The sequence below is a fragment of the Mustela nivalis genome (assembly GCF_964662115.1).
Source record: "Mustela nivalis genome assembly, chromosome: 8".
NCBI classification, from domain to species: Eukaryota; Metazoa; Chordata; class Mammalia; order Carnivora; family Mustelidae; genus Mustela; species Mustela nivalis.
Genome location: NC_139027.1, coordinates 101184691 through 101211742, shown reverse-complemented (window position 1 = coordinate 101211742; position 27052 = coordinate 101184691). Strand labels below are relative to the sequence as shown.

The 27052-nt window shown below is 44.5% G+C and overlaps 1 protein-coding gene across 1 annotated transcript in view; it reads left to right on the top strand.

Annotated features, from left to right (window-relative positions):
- The window catches only part of SLC24A3 (solute carrier family 24 member 3), a 486207-nt gene that overhangs the window by 328133 nt on the left and 131022 nt on the right, over positions 1–27052 (top strand). Inside the window, exons 4-6 of the mRNA XM_082743162.1 lie at positions 18687–18761; positions 22004–22088; positions 22474–22577. Coding sequence (XP_082599288.1) covers positions 18687–18761; positions 22004–22088; positions 22474–22577 — 264 coding nt within the window. The remainder of the gene's footprint in view (positions 1–18686; positions 18762–22003; positions 22089–22473; positions 22578–27052) is intronic.

The following is a 27052-nucleotide window of genomic DNA, read 5'->3' as shown; positions in this document are numbered from 1 at the left end:
ATTATGGTAAGAAAATTAGGTCAGTCACAAAAGGACAAAAACCGTATGATTCCACTTAGATGAGGTACCTATAAGAGTCAAATTCATGGAGACAGAAGGTTAAATGCTAGTTGCCAGGGCCTGAGAAGGAGGGAAATGAGGAGTTAGTGTTTAACAGGTACAGAGTTTCAGTTTGGGCAGATGAAAAAGTTCTTAAAAATGGGTGGTGGTGATATTTGTATAATGATCTGAATCTGAATGCGAATGCATGTAATGGCTTTGTAACTGCATGCTGGAAAATGGTTAAAGTGGTAAACATTGTATTGTGTATATTTTCCACCATAAGCAAGTTAAATTTTAAAAAATCAAATATACATAATATGTATTAAATATCGATGGAGAGAGATGGAGAAAGAGAATGCTCCATTCATTCTCAGAGAACTTGGCCCTTCTCTGAGAACTTGGCCCATCTCACCACCACCCCACCCCCAACTGGGTTTGCTCTCTTCTGTCTTATGTGACGAAAAGAAAAGAAAATGCTTATTTAGAGATGGGAGTGGTCCACAAACCCCAGGAAGCAGTTCAGCCCATGACCCCAAAAATGGGTGTGTCAGGGAGCCCCCGTGGGGGTGCAGACCCAGCCAGCCAGAATGTGCTTGTCCCCCAGGGCTCCCCACCCCAGCATTTCTGAGGTCCCTGTGGGGAGCAGTGTGCATGGTGCTATATGTGTGTTTCTTCTCGATCACAGCTTCCTACTTGAGTTTTTATTTTTCGTCTGTTTTGATATTTTACACTTATTTGTGTTTACCACTCTTGCTGCATCTGTTTTTATTGTGAGTGTTCGTAAATCCCCGGTGAAGGGAAGGAAGTCATGAAGGGCTAATGTCTTTATGAATCGTGGCTGGCGTTAAGAACCTGTTTATGTCCCTTTCCATCTCCTTCTCCTGTGTCCCCCCTCCCCCACTGTTGTCCCCCTTTCTTTTTCACATCTCTCCCCAGTTTTCCTACGTAATTTTTCTCTGTCTCCACCCCCGCTTTCTTTGTCAACTCTTCTCTGCCCCACTCTGGACCCCAGAAGGTAAGGACCTTTTCTGCCAGGCTTCCATGCCTCTGGGAAGGGCCGAGAGTGAGAGGTCAGAGCCTTTCTTCCCTTCTCACTCCTGGGTTTCTAGGCTCTGGCAGCAGCTGCTTCCCTCCACCCTTTGTGAGAACCCGCCTGTGGAGCAGCACATCCCCACTCACCAGACTGTGGGAACCCTGTTCCCTCCTCTTGCACCTTCAGGCCACTTCCAGGGAACAGCTTCCTGTGTTGCTAGGTGCTGAGTGCTTTGCTTTCTCTGTCCGGTCCCGTCCATTCTCTGTCCCTTAGCCCTGCCTATACCACTGTAAGTTAGCCCTTCATCAAACTCTCGGCAGTTAAAAAGAATTCTCTCTGGGTAAGCCCTTTTGAGTGACCTTCTCTTTCCTACACAGACTCTGACAGAGGCACCAAGTCTCCCCACTATTGTGAACTTAACTCTCTTTCAAGGGATCCCACTGGGGGCCTGCAGAAATGGACCAGGGAACTCCTGGACCACCTATATCAGAACTATCTGGTGCTGATTAGAAATGCAGATCCATGGGTCCCCACCCAGACCTGCTAACTAGATCTTCTGGAAGTAGAGCTGTGGGTCCCTCATTTTGTCTGCATTTCCCAGATGACCCCAGTACACTTTAAAGCACACAGCCATCTAGAAACCCACATGATTCTTTGTTAATATGTCAAATACAAGAACTGACGTCATATTTCATAGCTATTTTTGAAGTAGTGACAAATAAGCATGTGGTCCCAGCAGTGCTGGTCATGTGATATGAAAGGACTATGATTCTCCCTGGGGACATATTCCCAGGTCTGGCCAGTACTACTGTGGCTTATTGCCTATATTCTTAGTGGAAGGAAATGCTGAATTCCACTCAAAGGCTAGTGAAAACAGAGATCCAATTTGTTCCCATCCACATCAACAAACTCCTAAGTTCTGAGTCCTTCCTGGTAGGGTAGAGGGTTCAGGGACCCCTGCTTAAGAGCCTGTGTCTCATAGGAGGTCTCCACAGAAGGGAATTTGAGGCCTGGCACAGGTTAGAGGAGTAGATATTCCTTAAATCAAGGACCGTGCCTTACATAAAGAAGCATCTCTTCCTGAGATGCTGTGTGGAGTGGTGGTTAGGAGCATGGACTCAGGAGGCAGGTGCCCTCCATTTAAGTCCTGCCTTCACCACCTACTAGCTGTGTGACCTGAGTCAAGTTACTGAGTTTGATTCTTGCCTGTGAGGCTGGTAAATCCAGTGCCCCATCCTGTACCATTGTTCAGATCAACAGAGAATATGTGTGCCTGGCACCAGGGATCTTCCTGTAAGACCCACATGGCATCAACCCAGCTACATAAACCTGCCCCCGAACTTTCCCTTAATGAATATGGAGGGGAAATGGCAGTTAGCACCCTGCACTTTTGTGAGAACCTGACAACCAAAAGAAAGAAATGACTTCCTCAGGGACTTAGGAACGAATATCTCAGAGCAGCACCAGGGGAGAGGCTTCTGGGATAAGAGAGAGACAGAGAGAGAAGAGAACACAAGGGGAAATAATTGTTCTTCTCCCACCAAAATATTTCTCCTGAGATGGCAAATATCATTCCCAAGGCCCCCAAGTAGTCACTCCACTGTGGTGACCTCCAAGAACACTAATCAGTTCTGAGCCTGATATGGCATCATATCAACCCTTTCAAGTAACATAATTATAGGAGTTATGCTAATGGAACAAGTACATTAGCATACTCTTTTCCTTTAGCATTTGAGTTCCTTCAAGAGAAACCCTTTCAGTTGACAGTGGTTTCAGAGACCTTCACGGTGCCAGCTGACGAAGCAACTGTGGAGATGGGACTTAGGGATGGAGACCCTGTTTTGTATTGGCCTCAACCTACAAATACTAATGCTATCTTCTAGGGGTTCCTGGGGCATATCTCTGGGCCCCTGCTACCTGTGGCGAGCCCTCACAGACATCTCCCTGACAGAAGCCAGTGTTATGACTGAATTGCCCTTTGTGGCTCTTATTATGAAGGCAAGGCCTCCCTCAGCCACAAACATCAGGGAACCCTATAAAACTAAGGTTTATTACTTATAGGTTCTGGAGGGCACACAGTACAGCAGAGCCACACAATGGGGGGCAGATCGAGGAAGTGCAGACCTGGGGCTCTGTCTTCACTGGGGTCCAGGTCGGGATGTCTGGGGTTTCATAGGCTTACTCTTTATTGGTGAATTTAAAACAGAAGAGTGGCGGGGCGCCTGGGTGGCTCAGTGGGTTAAGCCGCTGCCTTCGGCTCAGGTCATGATCTCAGGGTCCTGGAATCGAGTCCCACATCGGGCTCTCTGCTCAGCGGGGAGCCTGCTTCCTCCTCTCTCTCTCTCTGCCTACTTGTAGTCTCTCTCTGTCAAATAAATAAATAAAATCTTTAAAAAAATAATAAAAAAACAGAAGAGTGGTAATTAGGGCACGGGAAGGGAGAAGCAGGGTCACTCACACGTTCAGTCACCTAAGTCAGCCAGGGCTTTCTAAAAGGGAACTTCATGGTGGGGCAGCCCGGCTCCTTATCTAGTTGTGTAGCTGACAATATGTTTGTCTGAGATGGATGTCTTTGAATTACATGCCCTTACACTAGTCCCGCTGGATTTTCGGAAAACTCGTGTTTCTAAGAGTGGATTGCAAACTGCATTTCATTCTCTCCACGGTCTTCTTTAACTCCCTTCCTTCTTGTTTTAATTTGGGCTCTCCCAGAAGCAGACACTGAAACAAGGGCTGGAATGCAAGTGGCTCTCTGGGAGTGGAGAGAAATATCAGTAGTGCAGTAGGAAGTGGAACAGAGAAGGGGGAGGGGGACTGATAATTAAAGATTGGGTGGTCGAGCTTGCAACAGCATGGGCACCTGAAGCTTAGGCATCTGGGAAACCCAGCGAGATAGTGATGGTTACTCCACCCAGAGGGCAAGGGACCTGGGATACTGATACACCAACTCCCATTGGTCATGTTGGGGGGGCTCCCAGGGGGCAGTTATGCCCTAGCACTTCTGGATTGCTTTGTGTAAAGTTAAAAGAAAGGTCTTCAAGTAAATCAAACCAGAATTATGGCCTTCAAAAGACACTCTAAATTAATAAAGCCTGAAGAATATGGTAGGACCAGGGGCCCACATAGCTATCTGCTACATTCCTCTTCCCTGCAACTCCCCTCCCCCAAATCCCAAATCCTGCAGAACCCTAGTCTGACTGCGAAGCTGAGAGTTTCTTTCTCTAGTCCCTAGACAGGGTGAGTGTTTCCAGGAGACTGTTGTCTGTTATGGTAGCAGAACCCGAAAGTGATTGTGTATACCAGTCCCACCATGGCATTGTGGGGCCATTAGAGACCAAGCCTGTAATGGGGGGAAATTATTTTAAAAGAAATACCATCCCCCCCAAGTTTAATCTTATATTATCACTTGAAACTATGGAAAAAAAAAAAAAGAAGAAGGGGAGAAGAAATCTTTTTTTTTTGTTTAGTATTCAGACCATATTCCCTGGGAGATTTAGAACAATTTCCACCAAGGCCAGAGTTCTATAGATCTTCCCTAGGAATTGCTTGTCCAGCACCACCTTTGTTGAAATTAAAGACAGAGTGACATGAGTGCAGATGATGTAGTAAAAGGAAATTGTCTGTGAAAACCGCTGACTGTAGATGCCACATAAAACAGCGGGGTTAATGTTGCACTGTTCAGAGACATTTGCCCTCACAATTCAGAAGCTCTTATGTATATTGACATTTCAGCTAGAGCCTGTTCACCTCCATTAAGCCCCAGGCCACGATAATTTCCTGTTACTTTAGGTGCTTTCCAGTTTAACCACTATGGCCAAAGTTTCTCTAGTTTTATGAGTCCCAATCAACCTGTGAAACCACCTGATGAGATGGTATTTATCTTCCAAAATCCCAGTTCAGTGGCCCCATCCTCTGTGAAGCCTTCTCTGGCCTCCCTTCACTAGCCTTGTCTAGCAGAATGAACTGTGTAGGTCCAGAATCAGATAGGGAGGGGCACCCGGCAGTCTCAGGAGGTTATGCGTCCACCTCTTGATTTTGGCTCAGGTCCTGAACTCAGGGTCGTGAGTTCAAGTCCCAGGTCGGGTTGGGCTCTCAGCGTGGAGTCCACTTGTCCCTCTCCCTCTGCTCCCCACACCACCTCCCACCCCCACTGCTTGTGCTCTCTCTCAAATAAACAAATAAATAAATAAAATCTTTAAAAAATCAGATAGGGAGGCACACGACTACAGGTGTGGAAACCTCACTAACGGCCACTGAAGCAAATGGGGGTTCATTTTTCATTTTCTCACCTAGAAAGTACAGAGGAAGATGGTTTCTGGCATTTGAGAAGCTAGTGAATGGCCTCCTTAGGGCTCCGCCATCCCTTGCACTTTGGTGTGTATCTCTTGCTTGTTGTCTCATGGTCATGTGACGGCTGCTGCCACTCCAGACATTACGTTCAAGTGCAAAGCTAGAAAAAAAGGTCACTTTAGTCGCATCTGTCCCTTATTCTCATTGGCCCAAACTGCATCCTATGATCGTGGCTAGTTCTAGGGAGACTAGAAAATCTGAGTATATGGTCAGTCAGAACTTGGACGTTACATGTCATTATTGTTCTCATTCTGGCTGTATCATCATCTCTGTATCTGTTGCCTGATGCCATAATAATGCCATATAGCAAATGAGCCCAAAACCTCAGTGACATACAACAGTAAATATTTATTTAGCTTGTGGGTCTTTGGGGTTCAGCTGAACTTTGGGGATCAGGTGACCCATATCTGGAGGTTAGCTGCTTGTCAACCGATCTCTGACAGCCTCAGCTGGGACGAAGGCAATTTGGCTGTGCTCCATGTGTCTCGTGTCCTCCAGCAGCCTACCTGGGGCACATTCTCACAGCATTATTGTTGCTGTGGGAGGTGTCTGGCCACACCCAGTCCCCTTTGCTCTTCTGCTTCCACATACTCCCCACAGTAGCCTTGAACGCTAACTCGAGAACATGGTGTGATTGGTCTCATGTTGAAGGCTAAGTGAGGCAAGGAGAGTGGGATTTGATGTGAGGTCCTTGATCCCATCCTGGGGTTCCTCCAAGGCTCCAGGCTGCCTCTCCTTCTACAGCTGCTGTGCTAGGCAGTGCTATACAGGCATTTCCCTTGATGGCTTCCAAAGGTGGCACCGTATTCTGTGGGCACGGCCCTGCTTGGACGCATTCATTTCATATAAACAGGACCTTCAACTCTGTGCAAGCCTGCCCTGAGATGGGGTATGAATGTGGGAAGAGCACAGCTGCTGGCCTCTTCAAGAGGAGAGAAGGCAGGTACCTGACCCTGAAACAGGGTTCACAGTCCAGGTAGCAGGTAGTCAGTGCCAAAGTGCAATGCCCACAGCAAGGGCCTTGATGAGTTACCAGGAAGTGAGGAGCCCTGTGATCCTGAGCTTGGAGTTGAACCTGAAATGGACCCTTCCTCTCCTCTCATTCTGCACACAAACCCCGCTCATGATTTCCGGAAAGCAACCCACGTGTGGTTGTTCTGGTTGTTACAGCCAGCCCACAGGCTCGAATTCCAGGGGGCACAGCCACACATCTGCCACCCTGGGGCATTGGCTCACCTCAAACATTTTTGAGAGTTTAAGTCTGTCTTGTATTTTTTAGGGCACCTTGTAAAAATAATAATATTAAAAAAGAACATCACCCAGCAGTTCCAGCATCTGGGAGTTTATCCTAAAAGTGCAAAACGATGTATGTTTAAAGAAGTTCATTGCAGCAGTGTTGATAGTCCATTTATTTATAGGGGAAAACAGGAAGCTGCTACAAATAAAGAGGTGACTAAGGTTTACTCCTGCTTGTGCTGATCACATTGATACATTTATGTAAGTGGCGTATTTGTATATGAGTAGGTAATCAAAATTAAGCTTGTAAAAAAAAAAAAAAAAAAAAGATAAGAAAGAACATCAGTGACTCCAACCAGCAGCTCCCAGATGTGGATGACTGGTATTCCAAAACCATCCCTCCCTTTGTGTAGTTGGAGAGATCAGCTTATTTGTAGGACAACTGAAAATAGAAGTTGTTGATTGGATGGCAGTTACGAATGGCCTCTGTTGGGGGAGGCAGCTGGCCTCGGTGGGAAGACTCAGAGAGTCTTGGGGTCACATCCAAGGCCTGCCATTTGCCATCCATGTGTCCTTGGACAAGGTACCGTACTCTCAGAGACATCTGGGAAATGGGGCCAGTAACTCCTGCCTCCCCCAGGGGTTAAAGAAATGACATGGACGGTCCTCATAAAGTATCTGGAATGTACCTCCATTCCGGACCCAACAAATAGTAGCAAATGTTAACAGTATTGTTATTAGTCATTATCCCCAATCATTATATCCTTTGGAAATAGAGGAATGGCCAACTTGATAGAAAAGTGCCTCACTCTAAAATATTCAGGCCAGTGGTATCGATGGTACTATCTATATCATCAGACTTTCTTCAAAATTGTAGGTTCTTCGAGGTTGTATCTTCAAGACTGACTTTGTATATTTGTTTTGTTCCTTTGTTCTGTTTTTTTTTTAATTTCTTAGTACTAGTAGTAGAACCTTTTTAAGAGCATTTTTAGGTGCATAGCAAAATCGAGCAGAAGGTACTGATTTTCTTTTCCTTCCTACTCCTCTACCTGCACAGCACCTTCCCCCATCAATACTTTGTTCTGTTTTATTTGTTTTTCCAGTGGGAACCTGATTTCCAATGGGTAACGCAGCAGGAATTGGAACAGTTTCTTGTAAGCAGAGTGGTAGGACAGTAAGTGCTCTATGGCTGGGAAGGAGCCCCATCACCTGGTGGCTAGAGAGGCATCTGATCCAGGATGGGCATCCCCATCTCACACTCCCCTGTTCAGGGAAGTTAATGTGATAGTCAACACCCTTGAAAACACAGAGAACCTGGGAGACCTCTTCATGTCTCAACTCATCAATCCAAGTGTTGATTTGCAATATGTTAGATGGAGCTTCTTGCTTCACAACATATTGCAATATATTCTTAAAGAGATGATTTATAGACTTGGCTATTTCAGTGAGTTGAGTGTGGCAGCTTTAGACAGCTTATTTAGATCTTGCTTAATTAAAAAATGTGCAATTCTGTATTCCAGTTACTGCATCTGGCTGTCCTTTCAAGATAATGATAAAGTCCACATATCTTTGGATCAGCCAAGTCATACAGTAAAAGGGTGGGGCTGAGTCCATTACAACTTGGGAGTATATTTTCTCACTCATCCACAAGCTGTAAATATAGCATTAATTTTTTTTAAATTGACATTTTCTTCCCCCAGAAATCCACAAATAATTTTGTGTAGGTTATGAATAGACCAATCAATGAAAGTTATTTTTAAGGCTTCTCTGCATGCCAGACATCACAGGGTCCTTGGAGATTAAAAACATATAAGATGGAATCCTTGCCCTAAAGTCTCCACCATCTACAAAATTCACATAAGAAATACAAACTCAAGGTGGACAAACAGAAAATATAGATAGGAATCATAAAAACAGAGTCATGTCAACAGGAAGAGAAGCTATTTTGATTTATGGCCTTACAAACTCTTATATGCAAATATACTTAAGTGAGTATGTGTGTATTTATGTGATTTTTATTTACATATAATATATTATTTACCCCAGAGGTACAGATCTGTGAATCATCAGGCTTACACATTTCACAGCACTCACCATAGCACATACCCTCCCCAATGTCCATCACCCAGCCACCCTGTCCCTCCCCCACCACCCCTCAGGAACCCTCAGTTTGTTTCATGGTTTATGGTTTCATGGTTTTTCTTACGGTTTATCTCCCTCCCGATCTCATCTTGTTTCATCTTTTTCCCTCCCTACCCCCCACAACCTTCTGCCTGCCTCTCAAATTCCTCATACCAGAGAGATCATATGATAATTATCTTTCTCTGATTGACTTATTTCACTCACCATAACACCCTCTAGTTCCATCCACATCATTACAAATGACAAGATTTCTTGGGGGTTTTGATGGCTGCATAGTATTCCATATATCTCTGTGTGTGTGTGTGTGTGTGTGTGTGTGTGTGTGTGTGTGTGTATCACACCTTCTTTATCCATTCATCTGTTGATGGGCATCTAGGTTTTTTCCATAGTTTGGCTATTCTGGACATTGTTGCTATAAACATTCAGGTGCAAGTGCCACTTTGGATCACTACATTTGTATCATTGGGGTAAATACCCAGTAGTGCAATTGCTGGGTTGTACAGTAGCTCTATTTTCAACTTTTTGAGGAACCTCCATACTGTTTTCCAGAGTGGCTGCACCAGCTTGCATTCCCACCAACAGTATAGGAGAGTTCCCCTTTCTCCTCATCCTTGCCAACATTTGTTGTTTCCTGACTTGTTAGTTTTAGCCATTTTGACTGGTGTGAGGTGGTATTTTACTGTGGTTTTGATTTGTACAACCCTGATGCCAAGTGATATTGAGCTCTTTTCCTGTGTCTGTTGGCCATCTGGATGTCTTCTTTGCAGAAATGTCTGTTCATGTCTTCTGCCCATTTCTTGATTGGATTATTCTTTGGGTGTTGAGTTTGATAAGTTCTTTATAGATTTTGGATACTAGCCCTTTATCTGATACATCATTTGTGAATATCTTCTCCCATTCTGTCAGTTGTCTTTTGGTTTTGTTGACTGTTTCCTTTGCTGTGCAAAAGCTTTTGATCTTGATGAAGTCCCAATAGTTCATTTTTGCCCTTGCTTCCCTTGCCTTTGGCAGTGTTTCTAGGAAGAAGTTGCTGTGGCTGAGGTCAAAGAGGTTGCTGCCTGTGTTCTCCTCAAGGATTTTGATGGATTCCTGTTTCACATTAAGCTCTTTCATCCATTTTGAGTCTATTTGTGTGTGTAGTGTTGGGAAATAGTCCAGTTTTATTCTTCTGCATGTGACTGTCCAATTTTCCCAACACCATTTGTTGAAGAGACTGTCTTTTTTCCATTGGACATTCTTTCCTGCTTTGTCGAAGATTAGTTGACCATAAATTTGAGGGTGCATTTCTGAGTTCTCTATTCTGTTCCATTGATCTATGTGTCTGTTTTTGTGCCAGTACCATACTGTCTTGATGATGACAGCTTTGTAATAGAGCTTGAAGTCTGGAATTGTGATGCCACCAAATTTTTTTTTTCAACATTCCTCTGGCTATTGGAAGTCTTTTCTGGTTCCATAAATTTTAGGATTTTTTGTTCCATTTCCTTGAAAAAAATTTATGGTATTTTGATGGGGATTGCATTAAATGTGTAGATTGCTTTAGGTAGCATAGACATTTTCACAATATTTGTTCTTTCAATCCATGAGCATGAAATGTTTTCCATTTCTTTTTGTCTTTCTCAATTTCTTTCCTGAAGACTTTATAGTTTTCTGAGTACAGATTCTTTGCCTCTTTGGTTAGGCTTACTCCTAGGTATCTTACACTTTTGGGTACAATTGTAAATGGGATCAATTCCTCAATTTCTCTTTCATCTTGCTGTTGGTGTATAGAAATGCAACTGATTTATGTGCATTGATTTTATATCCTGACACTTTGCTGAATTTCTGTGTGAGTTCTAGCAGTTTGGGAGTGGAGTCTTTTGGGTTTACCACATATCATATCATCTGCAAGGAGTGAGAGATTGACTTCTTCTTTGCCAATTCAGATGATGTTTATTTCTTTTTTTTGTCTGATTGCTGAGGCTAGGACTTCTAGTACTATGTTGAATGGCAGTGGTGATAGTGGACATCCCTGCCATGTTCCTGACCTTAGGGGAAAAGCTCTCAGTTTTTCCCCATGGAGAATGGTATTTGCTGTGGGTTTTTCATAGATGGCATTGATGATGTTGAGGGATGTACCCTCTATCCCTACACTTTGAAGGGTTTTGATCAAGAAAGGATGCTGTCCTTTGTCAAATGCTTTTTCAGCATCTATTAAGAGTATTATATGGTTCTTGTTCTTCCTTTCATTAATGTATTATATCACGTTGATTGATTTGCAGATATTGAACCAACCTCGCAGCCCAGGAATAAATCCCACTTGGTTGTGATGAATAATCCTTTTAATGTCGTGTTGGATCCTATTAGCTAATATTTTGGTGAGAATTTTTGCATCCATGTTCATCAAGGATATTGGTCTGTAATTCTCCTTTTTGTTGGGGTCTTTGTGTGGTTTTTGGATCAAGGTAACACAGACCTCATAAAATGAGTTTTGAAGTTTTTCTTCCCTTTCTATTTTTTGGAACACTTTCAGGAGAATAGATATTAATTCTTCTTTAAATGTTTGGTGGAATTCCCCTGGGAAGCCATCTGGCCCTGGGCTCTTGTTTGTTAGGAGATTTTTGATGACTGCTTCAACCTCCATACTGGTTATGGGTCTGTTCAGGTTTTCTATTTCTTTCTGATTCAGTTTTGGTAGTTTATATGTGTCTAGGAATGCATCCAGATTGTCAAATTTGCTGGCATATAGTTGCTTGTAATATGTTCTTATAATTGTTTGTACTTCTTTGGTGTTGGTTGTGATCTCTTATCTTTCATTCATGATTTTGTTAATTTGGGTCTTTCTCTTTTCTTTTTGGTAAGTGTGGCCAGGGGATTATCAATCTTATTAATTCTTTCACAGAACCAGTTCTGTTGATTTGTTCTACTGTTTTTTGGTTTCCACTTCATTGATATCTGCTCTGATCTTTATTATTTCTCTCCTCTTGCTGGGTTTATACTTTCTTTGCTGTTCTTTCTCCAGCTCCTTCATGTGTAAGGTTATGCTGTGTACTTGAGACCTTTCTTGTTTCTTGAGAAAGGCTTGTATTGCTATATACTTTCCTCTCAGGACCACCTTTGCTGTGTCCCAAAGATATCTTTAGGTCCCTAGCCCTTGGTACTGCCTCTTTTTTTTTGTTTTTTGTTGTTGTTGTTGTTGTTTTTTTTTGTGGTGAGTTTTTCCACCTTGTCATTTCATGCAGATAAGAATAGATGAATGATGGGGGGTTAAGGGGGTAGGAGAAGAATCAATGAAACAAGATGGGATTGGGAGGGAGACAAACCATAAGTGACTCTTAATCTCACAAAATAAACTGAAGGTTGCTGGGGGGAGGGGGGTTGGGAGAAGGGGGGTGGGGTTATGGACATTGGGGAGGGTATGTGCTATGGTGAGTGCTGTGAAGTGTGTAATCCTGGTGATTCACAGACCTGTACCCCTGGGGATAAAAATATATTATATGTTTATAAAAAATTAAAAATTTAAAATTTAAAAAAATTTTTTTTTAAAAAAAAAAGAATAGATGAATGAGAACAAAATACTAAAAGGGTAGCAACAACCCCAGAAAAATATATACTAACCAAATTAGAAAGGCCATGAAACCAGGGGGAGAAGAAAGGGGAAAATAGAAAAATATTATATATATAATATATATATAATATATGTTATATAGAGAGAGCCACACACTTGATTTTGGGTGTTTTTTGGTCCGTTAGAAGAAACTGCTTCCCAAAAATTTTAAAGAAAGAAAGATTGGCTCAGTTCATGATCCCAGCGTCCTGGGATCGAGTCCCGCATTGGGCTTCTTGCTCAGCAGGAAGCCTGCTTCTCCCTCTGCCTCTGCCTGCCACTCTGTCTGCCTGTGCTCACTCTCTCTGACAAATAAACAAATAAAATCTTTTTAAAATTTATATATATACAAAAATAAGGGTAAAAACAATGAAGGAATGGAATATGACTGTGAAGATGTAAATTTAAAAAGACTGTAACATTGGGGAGGGTATGTGATATGGTTGGTGAGTGCTGTGAAGTGTATAAACCTGATGATTCACAGACCTGTACCCCTGGGGCAAATAATACATTATATGTCAATACAAATAATTAATAAAAATATATAAATAAACCTTTAAAAGAGAAAAGATTCTGAAAGAGGAATTGATAAGAAGTTGATTGAAAAAAGAAAAAAAAGAGGAAAGAATGTGATCAGGCTGGAGACTAGAAGAAAGCCATGTGCTAGATTTAGGGTATATTTTGATCTATTAGAAGAAATTGTATCCCAAAATTTTAAAGAAAATAAAAACCTGTATGTTACAAAAAATAAGGTTAAATACAATGAAGGGATAAAATATGACTAGAGCAATGAAAATTAAAGATTTTTTAAAAGGTATTTATAAGGTAAAATAGTTAAAATAGGAAAGAGGGAAAATTTTAAAAAACAGAATAAGAAAAATTCGTTTTTACTTTTGTTTCCTTTGCCTTTGGAGGCATATCTTGAAAGAAGTTATTTTGGCCAATGTCAAAGAGACTACTGCCTATGTTCTCCTCTAGGATTCTGATGGATTCCTGCCTCACTTTGAGGTCTTTTATCCATTTTGAGTTTATCTTTGTGTATGGTGTAAGAGAATGGTTGAATTTCATTCTTCTATACATAGCTGTCCAGTTTTCCCAGCATCATTTATTGAAATCTTTCCTCCACTGTATCTTTTTTCCTGCTTTGTCGAAGATTAGTTGACCATAAAGTTGAGGGTCCATATCTGGGCTCTCTACTTTGTTGCACCGGTCTATGTGTCTGTTTTTATGCCAGTACCATGCTCTCTTGGTGATCATAGCTTTGTAGTAAAGCTTGAAATCAGGCAACATGATGCCTCCAGTTTTGTTTTTCTTTTTCAACATTTCCTTAGCAATTCAGGGTCTCTTCTGGTTCCATACAAATTTTAGGATTGTTTGTTCCAGCTCTTTGGAAAATGCCAGTTGAATTTTGATCAGAATGGCATTGAAAGTATAGATTGCTCTAGGCAGTATAGACATTTTAACAATGTTTATTCTTCTGATCCATGAGCATGGAATGGTCTTCCATCTTTTTGTGTCTTCTTCAGTTTATTTCATTAGTGTTCTGTAGTACCTCAAGTACAGATCCTTTACCTCTTTGGTTAGGTTTATTCCCAGGTATCTTATGGTTCTTGGTGCTATAGTAAATGGAATTGATTCTCTAATTTCCCTTTCTGTATTTTCATTGTTAATGTATAAGAAAGCAACTTATTTCTGTACATTGAATTTGTATCCTGACACATTACTGAATTGCTGTATGAGTTCTAGTAGTTTGGCAGTGGAGTCTTTTGGGTTTGCCATATAAAGAATCATGTCATCTGTGAAGAGAGAGGATTTGACTTCTTCATTGCCAATTCGAATACCTTTTATTTCTCTTTGTTGTCTGATTGCTGTTGCTAGGACTAGTACTATGTTGAACAAGAGTGGTAAGAGTGGGCATCATTGTAGTGTTCATGATCTCAACAGGAAGGCTGTGAGCTTTTTCCCATTGAGGATGATATTTGCTGTGGGTTTTTCATAGATGGATTTTATGAAGTTGAGGAATGTTCCTTCTGTCCCTATACTTTGAATCATTTTAATCAGGAACAGATGCTGTATCTTGTCAAATGCTTTTTCTGCACCAAATGAGAGGACCATGTGGTTCTTCTCACTTCCCTTATTGATTTGTTCTATCACATTGATTGATTTGTTAATGCTGAACCACCCCTGCATTCCATGGATAAATCCCCCCTTGCCATGGTGGATAATCTTTCTAATGTACCGTTGGATCTTATTAGCTAGGATCTTGTTAAGAATCTTAGCATCCATATTCATCAAGGATATTGGTCTGAAATTCTCCTTTTTGGTGGGTTCTTTTCCTGGTTTTAGGATCAGGGTAATGCTGGCCTCATAAAAAGAGTCTGGAAGTTTTCCTTCTGCTTGAATTTTTTGAAACAGCTTCAGGAAAATAGGTATTATTTCTTCTTTGAATGTTTGGTAGAATTCCCTAGGGAATCCATCAGGTCCTGGGCTATTGTTTTTTGGGATGTTTTTGATCACTGCTTCAATCTCATTACTAGATATTGGTCTATTCAGGTTGTCAATTTCTTCCTGATTCAGTTTTGGAAGTTTATAGGTTTCCATTTAATCTAGGTTGCTTAACTTATCGGCATATAATTGTTGATAATAATTTCTGATGATTATTTCTATTTCCTTGGTGTTAGTCATGAACTCTCCCTTTTCATTCATAATTTTATTAATTTGGGTCCTCTTTCTTTTCTTTTGAATTAGTTTGGCCAGTGGTTTATCGATCTTATTGATTCTTTCAAAAAACCAGTTTCTAGTTTCAATGATGCATTCTATTGTATCTCTAGTTTCTATCTCATTGATCTCTGCTCTAATCTTGATTATGAATTCTGGAACACTGAAAAGAAATTTATAAAAAATCAAAATTTAAAAAAATAGAATAAGAAAAAGAATTTCTAAATTTAACTTTGAAAGACTAATGATCATGGAGAAAAACTATGAATTCTATGTGTTGCTTTCCCCTACCTCTGGAGTTCTGCAGTTTTCACTGATTGGTAAACTTTGCTGAATGTTCTTACTCATCTTCTGGGGGAAGGGCCTGTTGCAGTGATTCTCAAATGTCTTTGCCCCAGGCAGAATTGCACTGCCCTTGCCAGGGGCCAGGCTAAGCGATCTGCTCGGGTTCACTCTTGGAGCTTTTGTTCCCTAAATGCTTTCCGTAGAGCTTTGGAGGACGGGAATGAAGTTGATGGCCTCCCAATCTCTGGCCCATAGTAGCTGAGGGCTTGGGGGGCCCGCTCCTCAGTGCACCCTCAGAGAAAAGTAGTAAATCCCTCCCATCTCCCTGGTCTCCGGCCACAAGCCAAGCTCAACCAGCCTGTGACCAAGCGTTTTTTATCTCTGGTGCATGGTCCCATTTGGAGTCTTCAAACCCAGCAGATTCCTGCCACATGCTCCCACAGCACTCCTTCCAGAGGAGTAAGGAGAGTCTCCCTGGATCTGCCTCTTGTGGGGTTCCTGCTCAAAGAGTAGTGGCCCAGCAATGCCCCAGATCATGGTTGAAGATAAATAACCCTGAGTTGAGAGCCCAATTCTTCACTCTGTCTCTGCCAGCGGCTTCCCCGCTCTGATACCTGGGAGCTTTGCCACACTCAGACATCCCTGGTCTTTCTGTGACCCATGGGTCCTGAGACACACTGTCCCCACAAGAGCTCCACCCCCTGCTTAGTCTCTGGGGTGATGTCTGTCAGTGGAGCAGACTTCTAAAAGTTCCAATTTTATGCTCCCCTGCCTTACCACTTGCCAGGAGCCAGCCCTTCCCTCTGCAGTCTCTCTTCCCGAATATTGCCTCAGATTCACTTCTCCGCATGTCCTATTTTCTGGAAAGTGGTTGCTTTTCTGTTCCTAGAATTGCTGCTCTTCTTCTCTTTGATCTCCTGTTGAGTTTGTAGGTGTTCAGAATGGTTTGATAACTATCTAGCTGAACTCCTGGGACCTGATATTTAGTTTCCTACTCCTCTGCTCCTACCCCCCTCTTGCACCTACCCCCTGTACTTATGTGTTTATACAATAGATAATACCCAAAAAGAGATTGTACAACCTGTTTTATAATATTTTTCAATTAGCAATGTATTGTAAATGCCTTTTCTTGTTATTAACTATGGACTAAAATAATCTCTTTTAGCAGGATTTCATTGAGTGATGAACCACAGTTTAGATTACCAATCCCCTATTGTATATTTTGTTAGGTTTTGATAATTTATTATAGTCAGCATTTTGGAAAGAATATCCCCACTGCATATGTTTTTGTGCACTCGTCTGATATTTTTGTAGAATCAGGTGGTAAGATGCATTTTAGAATCTTACAGTCTGGTCAGAGAGCCCAAGCACATAGGTGTGAAAAGGAAAACGGGTTCATAGAGTAGGGGAGGGATGGCTACATTAGTGCAACAACCAAGAGTCAGAGGCCAGAAAGATAATTTCATGCTTGGTTGCTACAGAAGGCTTCATGAAGGACACCTGTGAGTGACAGAAACTCCATTCAACTCATCTTAAGTGTAAAAGGCCTATTATCAGCTCATGAAATTGGAAGGTTGACTTTGGTTTCAGCCTGAGCTGGGTCCAGAGTTCATGAGGTGTCGTTGAGCACCTGTGTGTGTGTGTGTGTGTCTGTCTGTCTTTTTGAATGTGTATGTCTGTATGTGTGTATCTGTGTGTGGATATGTCTGTCTGTCCCATCTCTTTGATGGTCTTCTTACTACATGAACTGCATTCTTGGACAAGCTCTCTCTACACACCAACTGCCTCCAGCAGCTCCAGACTTGAGTGGTATTTATATCTCATAAGGAGAGAGCCCCTCTCTCCCAGTTTCTCTGTCAATCTCTCCTTGGCCCCTTGCAGACCTTTGCCCACCACCACTGTATGACACAGAATGGGATGTCCTGGCGGCTAGCCTGGGTCTTGTGCCTGCACCCTGTGCAGAGAGAGGCTGAGAGTGTGTGACTAAGATCTGTCTTGTGGAGCAGTTCTCAAAAGGAAAAGATGTTGAGAGATGAAAACATGAAAGCGATGTCACTGCAGAGGATGCTGAACTTAAAGGATGAGACGCTATACCCATTTGATGTTTTTGGTGTCAAGTAACAGGAAAACTCCAAATCAGACTGGTCTGCTGAATGCCCTGTTATGAAATCCAGAGGCAGGCATACTCCAGCCTGATATGCTCAATGGCTTGGTGATGCCATTAAGTTACTCAGAGTCAGCTTCATCTTATATCCCATTTCCCTCAACATGGCTGCTAGGAGCAGTCAGGACTCATAGCTTCCTTGTCTGTAACCAGTGCCAGAGGTTGGGAAATGGCACCCACTGGCAAGAACTCTAAGACATTTCCTGCCATGTCATTGGACCAGTCCAGATCATGTGTCCACCCTTGAACCACCAGCCATCAGTGGGAAACACTATACTCTATTGCCCAGTCAGTATCTACTCCTGGAGGAAAGGGTGGGATCACCTTCCCAGGGGATGTGGTGGATATTGGGATGAAACTGGGGTCCCACTAGGATGGAGTGGAAGACAGATGCTAGCTGGTCAACCAACAATGGAATCCAAATAAGATTTTACTAATTAGAGAAGAAACCTGAGTTAAACAGGTAGAGAGGTAAGTTATGGCCAAACTGTAGACTTCAGGGTTTTTCCTAGTCAGAGCTGACAAGAAGAAAGATTGTAGAGTCTGTCCTGCAGGGAACAGCACAGTGAACAGCCTCAGTTGAAGTGTTTGTTAATTTATTCCTTCATTGCGTACATATTTATTGAGCACCTAATATGCACTGTGCCCAGAGCTGGGGATAAATAAGAAAGATGAAGTTCACCTCCTCTTGGACTTCTAGTGAGGAAGATGGAGAACGTACAAATTAATATGTCAAGGAAAACAAGTCTGGATAAGGTGAGTAGAGAGAAATGGGAGGGAGGAAAGACCAAGGACCCTTGCTTAAGTTGACATTGAACCAGGGACTCAAAGGACCTGATGGAGTAAGCCAAGGTCATCTGAAGGAAGCATGATTTGAGCAGAGGGAACAGTAGGTGCAAAGTCCCTGAGGCAGGCATCTATAGTCTGTTTGGTGGACAAGGAGAGAGTGGTAGATGTTGAGGTCAGAGATGATGGGTGAGATCGCAGAGGGCCTCCCAGGCAATGCAGTCTTTGTACTTTACCATGTTGCATCCATGATGTTGGAGGGTGTTATTGAAGCAGAGGGTAGACAGGCCCTCACCCTATGGCTCTGCCTTGGCTCTGACTTCAACACCTTCTTTCTTCTCTTCCAGGCCATGTACATGTTCTACGCACTGGCCATTGTGTGTGACGACTTCTTTGTCCCCTCCTTGGAAAAGATTTGTGAGGTACGTGCCTTATATTCTCAGCATGTCTGGGCAGGTGATGCAACTATACTGCCCCAGTCCCCTTCACTGAGGACCTGGGGAGCCCTCCATGCCACCTGGGCAGGAGCACCAGCCATCAGCATCCTTCTGAGTGACCATCAAAATTAGCACAAAAGCTCCATTGGTCCCTTTAGAATGTCAGGGTACCAACCCATAGTTGGACTTTCACCCCTATGGCCAGCTCTCCCTGCTCCATTCAGCAATTCGTGATGCTCTTTGTGTCCTACTTCCCTGTTCTCTTTTCCTCTTTTAAATCCTGCTTTCTCCCTTTGTGTTCTTCATCTTCCCCTCCTTTGTTTCCTTCTGCATCTGTGACCTCCCTCGTGGGGTCCTCACAGAGCAGGAGGTCTTCAGCCACACACCTCCACCACCCTGCCCCTCTGTACACGTGCAGAAATGCTCTAAGCAGAGGCCCAAGAAGGAAGATGATCAAAGAACTGACCACAGAGAACAGGAAAGGGACTCTGTTCTCACTCAGCCCAGGAATGCCAGGTTGAAGACCAAATGACAGCCCTTTCATCAGAAAATATTCAGAGTATTTAGAACACTTTCATTCTCTCGCCTCTTTCATCTCCGTCTGTTTTGAAATGTAGTTTCCTTTATCTGGAAGCTTTCCACTTTATTTTATTTTTAATTCAGAATCCTGTTTTCCGAAAGCCTCTCTCCCAGACACGCCTCCCATCTGGGACTCATGTTCCTCATGTCGTTCTCAGACTTGGTCATCCTTCCCTTTCCCTCCCCTTCACCCAACCCCCGATTGTCTGAGTCATTGGAGGACAGCAGAGGACCCAAGCTGCATTGTTGTGAAGTGTCCAGATGATGCTGGGGCTCTTGGTCTACAAACCTCACTCAGAGATCACTCACTTAAACAGTTTCTTCTACATCCTGGAAATCTGCTTGGTTTTTGCACTTTAAAAATGGATGGATGGATGGATGGATGGATAGATGGATGGGAGAGAATCGGGCCTCAGGAGTCCTGGAGGAGCCTCAGGAGGAGGTTCCTTTATTGGGTGGAAGGAGAAGGAGAACAATGAGGTGGCCTCTGAGATGGATAGTGGGCACATGTGGGAGCCTTTTGTCCCAAGCAATGTCACCTGAGCGCAGGGTCACCTTATAGGGCAGCAGAGGAGGTGCTGAGGCACCCATAACTGGGATCATTTGTGATCTTGGAAATACCACCACTTGGTGTTCTATTCATTATGCAAAACAAACTCCTCTCTTTCCCACACAACTTTTTTTTTTTATAGCCAATTTATGACCCTGCTCTAGACATGTATGTAGTCTTGTCTGGAGGTATTCTGCTCCATAGAGGAAATCCGTAGCACCTGTGAGCACACCCCCTTGGGGAGGAAATGGGACGAGATAGAGCGTGGTTCCTTGACATCTATGGGCCATAGGACACATAGCCAGTCTCCAGGGTGAGGCACACGGGGCTGGATGAAGTTCTGGGAAGTTGAAAAGTAGAGAGAGAAGAAAAGGGAGGGAGAGCTGGATGGGGGGCGGGGATGGTTAGGGAAGGGCTTGTGCAGGGACAGGGTGGGAGCAGCCCTTGGAGGCATTTTTCACATTTCAAGACAACACATTTCAAGGAAAGATATTTGTGCTGAGAAGAGTCTGAGCTCTGGGACCAAGGGAGGAGAACCCAGGACTGGAATCTGCCTCTGGGGAAGGCGAGGCTGGGACATCAGTGTTACCAGCGCTCAGGAGGGAGCTAAGAAGGCTCTTGACAACTATGCTCTTGTAGATAGAGGTGTCCAGAGGCAGGAAGACCCTCTCCCTCCCCCAGCTGGTGATTCGGGGTATCCAGCAAGATGTTACCAGAGCCCAGGTGAATTAGGGATAAGAGAGGAGGGGAGGTAAGGAAACATGGGAGAAGAAGCAGACCTCAGGGTTTGAAGGAGAGAGAGAGGAACTGGAGATGAGCTCAGGGTGTGGACTCTATGTCTCATGCCCATTAGGGACCCCAAGCTGGAACAGACACAGTAGTCCTGGGCTCTCAGCTCCTGGCAAGTCTTGATGGACCACCAAGGAATGTGAGCTCTGTGTTAGGTCACCTTCAGGGACTCCCTGTCCCGGGTCTCACCTGCATCCCTCACAACCAGAACCTTTCAACTGGAGATATCAGCACCTCTTAGAGTCTTCTCAGAACCACATGTGAAGTTGAGCTGTTCAGTCCAGAGTGAGAGATTCCCCGGACTCCAGATCTAAGTGCTCCATTAGGGCTACCACAGCAGCCCATTGCTGGTCTGTGGAGCCAAGGGCCTACACCGAGGCCATGCTGCCCCTCCATGGCCGAGCAAGGAAGTGCAGCTGCTCGTGCAATCGGAAGAGGGACTGTGTCATTCAAGACTAGCCTCTCCAGGCTGGGACCCAGCAGGAAACCCGCTAGTTACTGAGAGCGGGGGCAGCATACGTTCTGAGTCCTGACTGAATGCAGGAAGGCTAAACATGCTAACCTGCCTCAGATACCTGTATATTTGTCTCATCTTTTTGTAGATCACATTTTGGATTTACAGACAGGGTAACTTGGAGGATTCATTGTATAGAACATATTGGATGGCTCCACATCCTTTCCATTCAGTCTCAGTCTCACTGCTCCCCCCCATTCTCCCAAAAGGGGGTTCAAAATTGCATTAGTGAGGAACAGTAGGTTTCAGGAGGGTGACCCCTCCACCCCCAAAGCTGCTATAACCTCCTAGAATCCAGACTTGCAAACTGATTACTGGGAGCCTCATTTAGCCTGTGATAGGCATTTAGGCATACCTAAGTATGCCCTTAGGCATACCTAAAGAATTACTGGGGGAAAAAATAAAAATGTTTTGCCTAAAAATGTGGATTTGGACATCCCTTAAGAAGTAAGGCTATTTGGCAACATGGAAGAAGTGAGTGGCATACCTTTAGAAAGGAGGTAGACCCCCACCATGCCTCACACTAGCCCATCCCCCCCACCCCCTGTTATCTGCACACCACCTGGGGCTCCTGGGTTGGGGATTCCTACATCTTGTCAAGAACCTTTAACTCACAGAGCTTTGAGGAGGATGGCCAGGGGAGCTGTGTCCCAGCAGGGGATGGTGCAATAAAGGTCCAGCTGTGGGAGGGGGACGGTTCTGGGAGGCCCGGAGCTCAGAACCTCAGGAGTCATGATCGCCTCTGTTCTCAGGGGAGTCCCAACTCACCTGTGCTTTGTCCTTGCTCCTCTGTAGCGCCTGCACCTCAGTGAAGATGTGGCTGGGGCCACGTTCATGGCAGCAGGCAGTTCGGCCCCAGAGCTGTTCACATCCGTCATAGGTAGGTGATAACCTGGGAACATCTCTCAGCCCTGCCCTCTCTTGAGGGCAAGGGCTATGGGGACAGACAGCCTTGCAGTGGGTTGGCAAATAGGAAATGAGACTCTTGAGACTCCAAGGAGCAGAACACGCGTCTTCCCGCCCCACTGTGGTTGCTGTCATTCTTTTACTTAAGAGACACTTTCACTTTGCACAAGCGTGCCCCAGTTCCTGTGCCAGTGCCCCCACGGAACAATAGCCCCAGTGCAGATTTTAAAACTCTCTCCCATCCTCGGCCTTTTCCCGTGGACCCTGAGAACGGTCTAGCTAATACTTGTGAACACTTCCCCACACTTGCATGAGGATAACTGGCCACAACAACCAGGCTGACCTCAGGTCTGTTTCAGGGGTCTTCATCACCAAGGGCGACGTGGGAGTCGGGACCATCGTGGGCTCTGCGGTATTTAATATCCTGTGCATCATCGGTGTCTGCGGGCTCTTTGCTGGGCAGGTGAGGCCGGCGGTGGGACGTGGCATGGGGTCAGAGGGGACAGCGTGGAGGTGGGGGCCAGTGGCCCCGGGCAGCAGTGACATGGGATCTCACACCCCAGTAGGGTGCCCAACTGGGACTGGAAACTGTCAGGCACCATTGTTTGGTCTCCATGCTGATGGCTTACAGAACACCTGGGTCCACATAAATAATTGACCAGCCTGAAGGTACAGGCTACGGATCTGAAGATGTCCAGCTCATTTTGAATGTCATGATCTGGACTGGAATGACCTAAAACAATTTATGGTATGGCTTTGCCTCACTGGCGATAAAGGAAGTGAGGGAGAGAGAGAGGGAGGAAATGACGGATTTTCGTTTTCTGCTAAAAACCATTTGCTGCCATCACAGCATAGGATGGTATTTTGGGATAGCCATCAAGCCATTTATTTTTGTGGTTACTTTAGCTTCGTTCTGGGATCCTGAGGGGTTTTGCATGCCTGTGTTTTGTCTCTGGAGGCTGTTCTACTTCCAGAGACTGTCATGGGGTCTGGTGTCTGTTTTGGAAAACCTTAGGAAGACACCCAGAAGTCACCTAAGTGCAAGGCTCACTGGTGGCCTCAGGCAATGCTGAGGCACCCATGTGTTTGCCAGCTCTGACATCCTAATCCCCTCATGGGAGCGTTGATCCTGAGCTCTGCCCAGACACCTGGGCTTGAATATCTTCTAGGAAAAGCACCTTCTAGAAGCCCATTTAGGGCACTCCCCCTGCTTTATTGAGGAGCCTGGTAATCCTAACCAATTCCCTCACTGTGAGGACACAGGGTCCTACTAGAGGTGGTTAGCTGGTCTGAAGGCGAAAGAAAGTGCCTTTGAACCTTCTTCCACACCCTTTTCTGGGCCCCTGTGCTGTCCAGTAAGCCGGCCAGGGGCACCCACCCTGCCTGTCCCTCTAATACAGACTGGAGAGTCTGCAGGAGGCACCTGGAGCACTTCTCCACTGCCCATTTCTCACTGCCATCATTTTATGCCCGTCAGTGTGTTCAGATTGCCTGATGGGTTGACTGCTTGTGGGTAACAGGCAGAGGGACACCTCGATGTCACCAGGAATGTGCTCCAGAGCCTGCAGACATGTCCATACGTGGTGGTTGAGTTCTGCCCAACTTGCTAGACTGACATTTTCTTTTTTCTCAACATTTTGACCCATCATCTCTTGTCTTAGATTGTGTGGACCCACAATATGGGTTTTTTTTAAACCTATAAATATAGTTAGTGCCCCCCCCCCCAACTCAAAAACCGAAAAACAGGTCTCTGTCTTTGCCTTTGGTGCCATTTGTGCTTGCGTGGATCTCGTCTTGTCCGTCTTCTCGTTGCCTTGCGGAGATGAATAGTCACATCCTCAGAAGAGGCTGTTGCCATTCACACTCTCTTAATTAGCATTGTCACCATTAACAGTATGATTATTAGCCTGGCCATTATTCTCATTGTCATTAGAGCATTAGTCATTTGTACCTGCAGCATGATGGAAAGGCGAGCCCAAAGGGGGAGAAGCCAAGTAAAGAAATGAAACAAATGACTGGGAGGTACCCAGTAAATGCCAGGCAACTAATTACATATGAAGTGGTTTGCATTCATTTGTATTCATAATTTATTAGCAATGTGGTCAATCACTGGCTTGGTTAGAACACCAGCTTAAAAGGCAGATTGCTTCCTGAACTTCAACCTGGAAGGTCCCTGCAAGCAGAGAGAAGTAGCCGTCTCGATGTTGTTCGAAGTCGCCCATGTGATGATTCTGGTTGCCAGCACTTCCTTCTGTTTCTCCTTGTCTTCTGCCCATTTGGAGATGGCTAAGGCCATCCACCTCTCTTCTTCCAGCAGTTTGTAGAATCCCAGAAGTCTTTGCAGAGGGAGGAAAATTATGTTTCAGGAAATAACATGGGTCTCGGGACTCAAACTGGCCTGGGTTTGAATCCCAACTGGTTTGAATCCCGACTCTGCCCTTTGCTGGCCATGAAATCCTGGTGGAGTGACTTTATCGCTCCTCTGAGCCTGTTTTCAAATCTATGGAGCAGGTGGCTCTAAGCCCACCTACCATGTAGCATCGCCATACGGGTGAAACAGAACAGGTTCAGCATTAAGCAGCAGCCAGCCCACCCGGCAAATACTCAATAGAAGATGCCACCATCGGCTCTCAGAAGAGTAACGATCCTTGGGGTCCTCACCTCCGAATCCCACCGTGATCCTTTGGCCAAGAAGTTGGTGGACTCTCCTAACTAGTGGAACATCCACGGGGTGCCAGGTGAGGAAGGAAGGGAAGGTCAGGAAGAAGTTCTTCTAAATGAAAATCAAAATGAGAAGATGCAGACAGAAGGGTGGTCTCAGAAGACCAGGCTTTGCCTCCAGGCTGTCTCATCATGGACAGGGAAAGGAAAAATGGGTGAGAAATGAATCCTGCCTTCCACCCGGAGAAGCATTCCCAGGTGGTGGGCCAATGCTGTGGAACACTGCAGCAAGGGATGGACACTGGGAATTGAACTGATTAATAAATCCAATCATGGGTCTCACTTAGCATAGTTATTTATGTGGCCCCACACTTTCATTTGGCTGGGAGAATTCCCTGAGAGTGCCCGCAGGCCTCTTTCTAATGTATTCTGGCCTGAAGGGCTGCTCATGACCAAGTCTGTTACTCATCTGAAATCAAAGTAATTAAGCAGTAAGCTTTGAGTTCCTGTCTCAATTAGGGTTCTGATGAATTCGATGTAATTAAATGTCTGCCGTATTTGCAGTTTGCAAACATACCCAGTGCTCTGGTGTTCGCCTAAGGTGCTTTGGGGAGTTTTATGGGACAAGAAGAAAATTGCTTCTTAGAAAGTGGCTTTTAGAGCAGTCCTTGGCATCCCCACAAGACATGTACAGGGCTGTAGTCCTACAAGCTTGCTTTATTTAAAAACAAAAAATAGTAAGAGAGAGAACACCAAGCTCTCAGTACAACATACTAATGTATTTTGCATATTGTGTGGCAAGAACTTCATGCCAATTTTGTGAAACAATGTACTTATGAATTTAAGTCCACCATCCAGCACATGTTGGGCTTTAAAGACATAAGTGCAAAGAGAAAGTAAACCGTTTAAGTGCATTCCAGATTAAGATGTTCATATTCCAGTTTAAAGAGCTCCAGCATCAGCTCTCCTGGCATTCTCAAAATGGGCCTGATGATCCCTGGCAAGGTGCATCTAACCTTGGCTGACTTCACCTTTCTCCAAATGACACCCTATCCGTGTTGGCCCCTTTACACAAACCAAAGTAGCACCCAGAGGTTGCACATCTGAACTGAAACCTGTCTTCAGTTGGGTTTCCACAGGAGAGTCTAAGCAACAATTCCTAGACAGGTAGTTGATCTGGAAAGTGATCCCAGGACATGCCAAGGAGGGAGTCAGTGAAGCCAGGAAGAGAAACTAGCCAAGGAAAGTGTGCTTATTAGTAAGTAAGTTACTGCTGTGGGCAGCCGAGATTTACTTCTTCTGGGGGAATGAGAGACTATCTAGATTATAGGTCTCTAAGGTATCCAACCCAAGGGAAAGGGAGTTGGGGTGTGTATCCGCCAGGCTCCACCAATTGTTGGTAAGGACTGCTCCTGCTGGACATGGGCAGGACTGACCGGGAGAAAACCTCCAAGCTAAAAGACATAGAGGCTGGGCCTTGGAAGGACTTGAAATGGAAGACAGGAGTGCAGCCCATAAAGCATTTGCTAGAAGCTCAACTAAGCCTTTAAAAATAAGCCACCTATGTGGTCTCATTTTCACCTCTCCTGGATGAAACACAAGCTTCATAACTAAGCTGGCTATTAAGAATTCAGGGCCAGGACATCTTGCATTTAGGAAGTTTCCTCTAGTGCTAAAAATAACAGCTACCATTCCAGGCACTCACTGCTTCCAGTTAGGACACAGAAGACCTTGGCTCCCATGGGGACACCAAAAACCAATCTGGAGAATATAAAAATCATACTCATATATGAGACCATCAGAGAAGAGATGAGGTAGGAGAGACTTGATGAACTAGCTTCCAGAGAGAGGAACCCTCTGTCAGTGAGCTGAGACCTGGCAGGTCTGGTTGTAGGCAGAGCAGAAGGCTGTGAAGATCCAGAACTTTGCAGGGTAGAGATGAAGCCGGGTGAGATACTGGCGGTGCTGGAGATAGCTGGGAGATCCTGGTGTCTGAAAGACTATCACATACACTAATAATTTTTTCAACAGAGGAGAGTAGTCCTTTCCACCCCTCCCCAAACTTGCCTGGGAAAAACAAAAGTGAGGGCAAGACCGAGAAGCAGAAAGAGATCATTTCATCTGTGCCATCTCTCATGTCCTCCCAGTCCCCAAAATCGAGGAATCCCAAATCTAACCCTTGGAACTAGGAGACTAGCTCTTCCTACAGAAGCTGGGTGGGTGAGGTGGGGCACCACAGGTGACCCACCATTCACTCCCAGTCAAATGAACACTTCC